Raw genomic sequence first — 9,555 nt, 5'->3', positions numbered from 1 at the left:
TCCGGAATGAGCCGTGTTGACTAAAGATCAAGTCAGTAACAGCTTTAACAACCGAATATCTCGGCAACAGTGGATCTGTTACAACAACAACTAAATGTACTAATGCATCAACTTCCATTCCGAATTAATTTTTGTTCTATTGTCTTTATAAAACGTTTTGTGTGAATGAGGGGAACATTTTAAAAGAAATATCCTGTTTGATTTTACAAACGTTTTAAAAATGTTTTTGGAACTTTCTGTAAAAATATTGTGTGTGTTTTACATGATTATCGGATGTAGTATGAGGAATTTATTATTCGATTCAAAGAAGTTCTTCCAAAACTAGGTTATGAGCCCTTAAACAACTCTAGAACCAATGTGTATCTAGTTGAGCTTGTATCAAAAATCGTTTTTTAAAACAAAAACCTCATGTTGTACTAATGACGAACATTTTTTTTTGCTATGTGATAGCCAAACTATTCCATCATTATACAGTTATTGATTGGCTTCATTATCCTATCTTGAAAAATAAATTTAGTTGCGGAGTGAACGTGTGACTATCGATATTCAATAATTTACATCTTCTTAACCACTAATTGGATTTTAAATGATTATTTGAGTTATATTCTGGATTTGGTGAAAATACAATAAATTAAAAAAAAAAAATTATTTTATAATTTAACAATACTAATTTATTGCCAAATATGTACATACGAAAAGTTTGATTTATACACCAACATTTGAATCTAAGTATTAGGAATTAATTACAAAATACTTTAAAGTGAATATTTAAAGGGGTTGGTTTATCTATAATTTAATTGAAAATGATTTTGTATATTAGAAATATTTATTTAAACATATTAAACCTACAGATTTTAAATATGTATGTTGATATGATTACAACTACAATTACAACATATAATATTTAAAATTTCGTTGTAAGCAATTAAAGTACCATACTTATTTGTATACATATTGTAATGTTTTTATAATTTTTACAGTTCAAAATTATTTTTATCAAAAATGGCAAATGATTTTTTTTTTATAATAAAATATGTAGTAATGAAATTTTAAAACAAATCTCAAATTAAACGTAATAAATTAAATATCTTAATTATGTATGTATTATGATAAGTTAGGGGAAAAACTTACACTCACTAGTGAGACAAACATTAGAATGTGAAAATTATAATTTTGTAATAATACTTTTAATGCTAATGTTTAAGCCCTAAAATCCGATTTTTACGACGTCTAGTTAACTTAATGTTATACTATCTGTTAAAATATTTTTGGTATGAAAACAGACAGTAAAACTCTAGGCTAAGAAATAACTAGACATTGTGAAAATAGGGGGTAAATTTTATAAAATGTTTTTTTTTTAGAAAATGTAACAATAAATGAAATTTTTAATTTGAAATTATTTAAAGGGCACTTATTTGTTTGAATTAAATAAAATTCGAAGAAAAACGACATGAAAACTATTGAATTATAGCAAACACACATAAATTGTTACAGCTATTTCTTTTTTGAAAAAATCAAATATTTAATAAGATAAGAAAATTTAATAAGACTATTGAAATCAATGATGAGTTTTTTTTACAGAAAAACGAAGAGACAACAAAATTAAAAATAAAACTAAATTATATAAAGAATAAAATATAAAAAAATTGGGATACACTCACATATAAATAAACTCCTTAGAATGCAACTGCCATACAATATCACTCGCTCTCTTTGTGCTTGTCGAAATTAAATATGAGCAGGATGTTTTATGCATTTTGGGGTAGGTTTAGAACTATGTACGGATTTTGCTGTAGTGGTGATAGATTAGATAAATGTAAGGAATAAAATCATATAGTTATTGAACATATGCATTTAAATATCCTAAAAACGTGTAGTTTATAGTGGTGGAGTATTTCATGTTGTTTGTGTATGTATTAGTGTAGGGTATTTAAGTGATGTGTGTGTGTGTGTCGGTATCGATGTGAGTGGCCAAATAAAGTTTTCTACTTTATATGGTAATATCACCATATTCTTGAGACCATTTTTCATAAGATGTTAAACTCTGTGGAGCCACTGAACGACGTATTCGTTTTAGGGAATTATGAAAATCATTTTCCGTTATGGGACGCATAGCACTTATGTCCAAACATTTAACCTGCTCAACATCCAATTCGCGTATTGGCTCCAGGGCTGCATCTTTAGCCAAAGCTGTTAAATCTGAACCGGAATAGCCTTCGGTAAGCTTAGCCAGACGTTTCAGGGCATCCGTATCAAGTGGACTGCCTTGTTTTTGTAATAAACGACGTAATAACAATTCTCGAGTCTCTATATCGGGCAATGCCACATATACACGTTTTGTGAAACGTCTTAGGGCAGCCTCATCCAATTCCTGAGGACGATTAGTGGCTGCTAAAACCACAATACGATCACCATCGGGATTACCTGGTAGCCCATCAAATTCGACAAGAAATTCCGTTTTTAAACGTCTAGAAGCCTCATGTTCATTACTGCTGCGTTCGGAGAGTAAAGAATCGACTTCATCGATAAATATTATAGAGGGTTGCATTTCTCTGGCCACCGCAAATAGGGCTCTCACTAATTTCTCACCATCACCCACGTATTTGCTAGTTAGGGAAGCTGCCGAAATGTTTAGGAATGTAGCACTACATTCGGTAGCTACTGCGCGTGCAAGTAAAGTTTTGCCATTTCCTGGCGGACCGAAAAGTAAAAGACCTTTAGCAGGAGCACGCAAACCTGAGAAAAAAGAAATGCAAAATAGTAAAAGTCAGAGAAATCTATTGATTTGTAAACTTATTTAACATATTTATTCCATTACTAGCCTTTAAGAAGTTATGACGTCTTACCCCCATATGCATAAACAGTTTTTAAATTTATCAAAGGTTTATAAAACTGATTTTGTATGGAAAATTTGTTTTATAAACCTTTTATAAATTTAAAAATTATACTAATATACATACATTTATTTGCAAACATATTTAACATTTATTTATTTATGACGTCTTAATATACATATTGTAAACTTTAAGGCGTGATATTATAAAACCATAAAAGTTAAAGTGCCAAAACAAGGCTTATTTCACTATTTCAGCTGTTATATGCAGCAGGAGTTGGAATATCACAAAATGAATGAAACCTTATACACTTAAAAATGCACATTTTTGATATTTTGATTTATAAATAGAACTAACAATAACCAAATATGATGAAATAATTCTTATATGATCAACGTTTGAGCTACAAGTATTTTTTTTAACAAAAAATGCTTATTGCTAATGACGAATGCATAAAAATAAAAAATAAAACTTGTTCAAATCATTTTGGTTAACATATATTACCTGTAAATAACTCTGGCCTTACGGCTGGTAGTATAACCATTTCTTGTAATGCCTGTTTGGCTACCTCTTGACCAGCTATATCACTCCATTCCACTTTTGCGCCACCCTCGACAATTTCATCGAGTATTATTTGAACTAATTTCTGTTCAACACCTTTCACACTAACACTGGGAGTATTGGATCCACTATTTGATTGTCCGCTGCCAATACCGCTGATAGGAGTACGTGAACGTTGTGGAGGTGTATTACGTCCGGACGACTGAAAGAACAAATGTATTATGTTAGATTTTTTTAATGTTTATTTTCAAAAAACTTTTTGTATTGAAAATTTGTTTTGGAAAATTTAAATCATAAAACTGTGCTTATAAAAAAAATATGTTTCATTAAAAATTAATGAAACATGAATTTTTAGTAAAAAAATATTTTTGTGAATATTTTATTTTTTGTGATCAGTTTTCGATTTCGTGTGCCTTTTCATTAAGCCCTTCTAAGTAACTCAAAAATTTAAAAAAAAATACTTACAAATTGCCTACGAACAGCGGGAGGCGTTGCTGCAGTTTTAATGGGTTGACGTGGTACACCAGCAATAGTATTTTTCGATCCCAGATTACGTGGTAATGTCTGGGATTTATTTGCAACTGCCAAATTGCCGGGACGTTTAGAGCTAACAGTAAGTTTGCGACCCGAAGCTAAAAAGACAACAATAATCAAGTGATTTTTCATAATTGATTATATGGAATATGTATGTAAATATATTTATAATTCCATTTGAAAAAAGCAATAAATTAAACAAAAAAATCAAACAAAGAAATCATTTTGTTAAACGTGCATTGTGGGTGATGATGATGAGATAGATTTTTTATAAATAAGCTTTGCTGTAACATTATTCGAATTTTTAAACATAAACATTATCGAGTGCTATTAATTCGTATGCCCCCGTGTTTTATTTTTATTTTTTTCATATTTATTATTACAACAAAACATAAAAACTTACCTGTACTAGGTGAGGAGGTAGCAGTTGTATTTGTATAATTATTTCTTATATTATGTGCAGCTATGCTGCGTAACTTAGTGGTATTATTTGTACGAACCATTGGTATTGTAGTTGGACTACTATTAGAATCTAATTGCATGGGTTGCACAATTTGTATATTTGACGCCGATGGTGTCTTTGCTGAAGACGAAGAAGGTATAGTAGATTTTCTATATTTTAAATTGGACCGATTTCCACTTGGCTTTGCCTTTTGCTCTTTCTCTTCTTTTAGATGAAGTTGTTCCAAACGTAATTGTTCGTCACGCAACTCTACATGTTTGTTTTCGAACATTTTAGTTTGTTATAAATACCACAAAACAAAACACAACAACAAAATGATGTTTATGACATAAAAAATAAAAAAAAACAGAACATAAAATAAAAAAATAAAACTTAAAATAATGAAAAAATTTATTATAAAAATTAAAATATTTTTAAAAAAGTTCATGCTACATATAAATTCAACTACTTTGGATAATGTAAGAATTTTATTAAACCAATGTTTTTTTTAATTTGTTTCTAATTACCTAGAAAATGTAAACGATCTCTTGCCATAGAGAGATTTGTTTGCATTTTGTCATGTAAACGTTGGGCACGTTCCCAAACTTCGCCCCGGCCACTCCAGCAGTCAACAGCAATGCCATCTTCCAATTCTTTAATTCCTTTACGATACAATTCGATTGCAAGTTCCTTATGACCTAAAATTTAATAAAAATTAATTGTTTAAAATTAAAAATTGGAATACATAATTTTTTTTAGAAATTTTTTAGTTTAGAATAAAAAAAATATCTGATTAATAATTGCAGAATAATCAAATACTCGAATAATTTTGCTGAAGCAATGATTTTAAAAACTATTTAATATAAATAGAAATATTAACGAAAATAATCTCAAATAAACATATCTAAAAATTTACACAAGTTTTAATATTTATAATAGGTCTGTTCATTTACTTTCCCAGTAAATACTTGCAACGAGAGAATAAAATCAAAATTTACAAAATTACTCTCTTAAATTCTCAAAAATAGTAAAAAGTAAATGAACGCTTTTCCAGTAACAATTGTTTTATACACACAATTTTCTTATTTTATTCCTTTTAAAATGTATACTCACATTTTCTTTAATTTTATTGAAAATTCTTTTGTTTTGGCGTTTTTTCACCACAAAAATAAAATTTTAAATAAATAAACAATAACACAAAACATAAAATATAAGCGCTAACTATTTCGAGTTCAAAATAGAACTTGTAATAGTTTGCAAAGAGAGAACACTCTCTAAAATTTTGCAAGTTTTTGAGTTAATGAACGCTTTTCCAGTAACAATTGTTACTAACTAGTAACAACTTTTAGTTATTGAACATAGCTAATATAATAATTTATTTTTCATATATTTCGGATTAAGATCTCAAGATCACATCAAAATTTTAAAAATTTTAATTTAGTTAAGTTTAAAAATTTTATGAAAACTGTGTTGAAATTTTAAAGAAAACGTGATGAAATTTCCGCTTTGATCCAAAGCCTATTGAAATTGGTTTATGAGACCTATTCGCCTCTCGGAACTGTGCTAAAAAACTAAAGAATCATATCAAAGAATATGGATACTTTATATTCTTTGATCATATCTTATGATTATATTCACCCCTATCAACATTTCCCATTTCTCGTTCATCAACTTTGTTCAAGTGAAAAAATTCCCCATGTGAAATTTTTAGATGCAATTTTGTATACTATTAGATGGAACAAAATAACTATTGTGAATGAAAAGTTCATGGGAATATCACGATAGCAATTTTCCTTTCGAGGGAAATGAATATTTCATGGGAACAAAATTTCACATGTTATTGCCGATAAAGGTGATTGCCAAATATGTTTAAATTTCTGGTTTTAAATCAAGGTTCGCTACCGATTCACAACAGTAAAAAGGTAACGCTAATTTGGGTTATTTCGGTAACGGTGACTTAGAGGTAACGGTATTTTGGCTTATTTTGGTAACGGTTTTTACTGTTATTTCGATAACGGTATTTTAATTATAACGATTATTTTATTCTGAATTAAATTATTAAAAAAAAAATTAAAAATAAGTTCACAAAGTTGGTACCTTTTCCTTTCGAGTACTTTAAGAAAGAAAACTTATAAATATATTCCCGAAATTTATCTTGTAAGTATGTATTTCTAAAAACATATTCCCGATAAGGAACCCCAGTTATGATGAAAAGAGTATATGTATGTGAATAATATTCTAATAATTTATGCAGATTTCATTATGGTTTTAAGCAAACTTCGTGATTTAAAGTGTTAATAATTGAAATGTTAAAAACCTGTAAGTTCTACAACTTGTTTATATATACATATTCTCCTCTGTAGGTGTTAACATTATGACCTCATAGTAAATACTACATATTATTTAAATATTAGATTCTGAACCATATTTCAATTACTTATTAAACGGACGGAAAGCAGTAATGTTAAATTACTACCCTAAACAAATTTTCTAATCGAATTTTTAAAAATTGTTTTTATGAAATATGCATAATTCAGCCAGCATACATGATACGCAAAGCATCAACAATATCTTTGCTAATTTTATTGATTTTGTTTTGTCCCCCTCATCCGCCATAAACATTATGAGTCATTTTATAACAAGTACTTAATAAATGTAAAAAGTTAATCAAAACAATTGAACGAATTGAAATACAGAAGAAAAAAAAAAAAAAACAAAGAACAATTTTCAAACAAACACTTACCTTCATTTTCTTCATCAATTTTCAAGGCCTTTGAAATATATTCAAAAGCCCGACGATGATGATGCTTTTGTTTGGCCAGCAGTGGATCGCCGGGACCGGGTCCTGATGCTATGGCATTATTTCTGTTAAACATTTCTAATTGCTGTTGTGGACGTATGCGCTGAGAACCAATAAGTGGATATGGAGCAATTGCAGTCGAAGTAGAGTTGTGCGCCTGCTCAAGCTGCTGATGTCTATCCTTCGATGTTACAGTTGTTAGAGTAGAATTTTGTGTTGTACCCGATGATGAGGAAGAACCAACAACAATTTCTATATTACATTCGCGTTTGTGTGGACGATAAATGACTTTGGTGCTGGTTCCGTACAAATAACGAAATATACAAAACAGCTGATAGATTAGCGTACGTAGTATGTTGAAGAGGAATATAATGGGAAATGAAACAACGTAGAGGTTTTGTTTATGTACCGAACCAAAGGCTGATCTTTGGGTTACGGGTGTAGTGTCATAATCATCAGTGTCATCATCTGGCGATGAGTTGGTTGAACGACGGGCAGAGGATGTGGAGGGTTTGACATCATCTATTAAAGCTACACTACAAGTACTGGACGATTTACGATGAGTATTTTGTCGTATGGGTGATTTGGTGCTGCTACTATTACTGGCATTGCCCGATGATGAAGACGATGAAGATGATTGGGTTTTGTTACGCACCATCGGATTATTTAAGGGGGAAACTTTACTGTTTTTTTTAAAGGGGGTTGTTTTCAATTGAAAACCCCCTTGAATGTTTTCAAAATATCAGCTCAAATAGTTACTTGTTTGGAGACACAAAAGTTGTCTTTTCACCCTCCTACCTTACATTAAGTTTCACTCTGTTTTTTATTTATTTTCTTGATCACTCGACATTAATATTACTAGATTCAGTAATTTCATAAAATATATATCACTAATTTCCTTTTGCAACAGTTTATTAATTTATAAGCATAATTTTATTAACTGTTTTACATTTTTGTTAACTATTTCACAGAAAAGAACTTCACACTACACTTTTTTCATTTTCTGTCAGCCGTTTTTCAACCCTTAAAAATGAAGTTTGTCAAAAGCACAGTAACTCCCAAACTGGTAAAAGTCAAAAGGTTTGAGAGGCATTGGAATTCAGCTACATGAGTTTATAACGGGTTTTTAAAAGAAATAACTTTAATTGTTTAAAAATATAATTATTGAATTGACTTTTTTGATTTTTATTGGAAAATACATATAAGTTAGGTTTCATGGGCAGACACTCGTCAAGCAGCTCACTTGGGTCCATTCAAAACTGATTACATTGTAATACCAAAGAAGTAAACAGCTGAATATTTATATGTCCGTTGTTTCCAATTTGATAGCTCATCGATACATTCCCTCGAGTTTGTCAGAGCCGGGCATTGGCAGAATAGGTGGGACACAGTCTCCTCCTCCTCTTCGTTTCGACAGCTTCTACAGAAATCGTTTTACCGCAGGCCCAGTCTTCTAGCACGTGTCCCAATTATACAGTGTCCTGTTATAAAGGAAATAATTGGCCTTATTTGCTCACGACGGAATTTCATAAGTTGATTCGTCCTGACATCATCGTATACGTCCCAATTTGAACTCGCGATAACGCAGGTGGGTTCAGTCTCTGTTGTAAATTACATTTAGGCTGGCATAGGGCCTGACATTATTAAAAGCTCCTTCTATATCGAAGAAGGCAACAAATGAATAATCCTTATGTGATAGCGACTCTTCAATGGAGCTAACTAGTGAACATAAAGTCGTTTCCACAGATCTACCCTTGGTATAGGCATATTGCGATTTATATATGATTTCCGTCCGAATAGTCATTCTCAAGTGTAAGTTGTGTTGTCAGCAGAACAGAAAATGCTTGATTAATCGACCTTTAATCCTTTGGTTTAGTGTGAGCCGCCTTGCCTCCTTTCAGAATGAAGACATATATAGTATAACTAGACCGATTTTATCCAAGAACATATCTGACAGATATTTGAATGATGAATATCTTTAGACTGTCTATACATATACATAAATAATACCTTAATAAAAAAGGCAGTGTATTCGAGTAATATCAACCGAACCAGGACTATACCCGATATATTGATGCATCAATCATGTTATTAAGATATTTGGAAAGGTTATTTCAACAGACAGACGGACATGGGTATATCGATGCCGCTATCTAGAACTATCTAGTATATATCCATTTAATGAGGTCGCAAATGAAAAATGGGGAAATTACAAACGGATTAATAATCTTATTATATATGTACCATAATTTTGTATCGAATATTTTTTTAAACATATATCTTTATTAATCTTTTACCAAAAATTTTGTTTAAATAGGCTTTAAAATAGATCTGGTAGCTCTGCGTTCATTTCAACAGCTGTGAAGTGAAAACACCAACACTCA

General features: G+C 30.4%; 1 protein-coding gene across 2 annotated transcripts; it reads right to left on the bottom strand.

Annotated features, from left to right (window-relative positions):
* Positions 1-1,521: 1,521 nt before the first annotated feature.
* spas (spastin) lies at positions 1,522-8,109 on the bottom strand. Of its 2 annotated transcripts, XM_065515278.1 has the most exons (6): positions 7,115-8,103; positions 4,899-5,069; positions 4,333-4,641; positions 3,861-4,027; positions 3,339-3,597; positions 1,522-2,736 (listed from the first exon to the last, which is right to left on the bottom strand). In XM_065515278.1, the coding sequence occupies exons 1-6, from the start codon at positions 7,827-7,829 to the stop codon at positions 1,991-1,993; spliced, it is 2,367 nt and encodes a 788-aa protein (XP_065371350.1). In that variant the 5' UTR covers positions 7,830-8,103; the 3' UTR covers positions 1,522-1,990. The 2 variants fall into 2 exon arrangements, with proteins under 2 accessions (XP_065371350.1, XP_065371351.1); XM_065515279.1 differs by lacking the exon at positions 4,333-4,641 and having other exon boundaries at positions 7,115-8,109.
* Between the last annotated feature and the right edge of the window lie 1,446 nt (positions 8,110-9,555).

Source organism: Calliphora vicina, chromosome 1, assembly GCF_958450345.1.
Source record: "Calliphora vicina chromosome 1, idCalVici1.1, whole genome shotgun sequence".
NCBI lineage: Eukaryota > Metazoa > Arthropoda > Insecta > Diptera > Calliphoridae > Calliphora > Calliphora vicina.
This window is presented reverse-complemented; position numbering and strand designations above follow the sequence as displayed.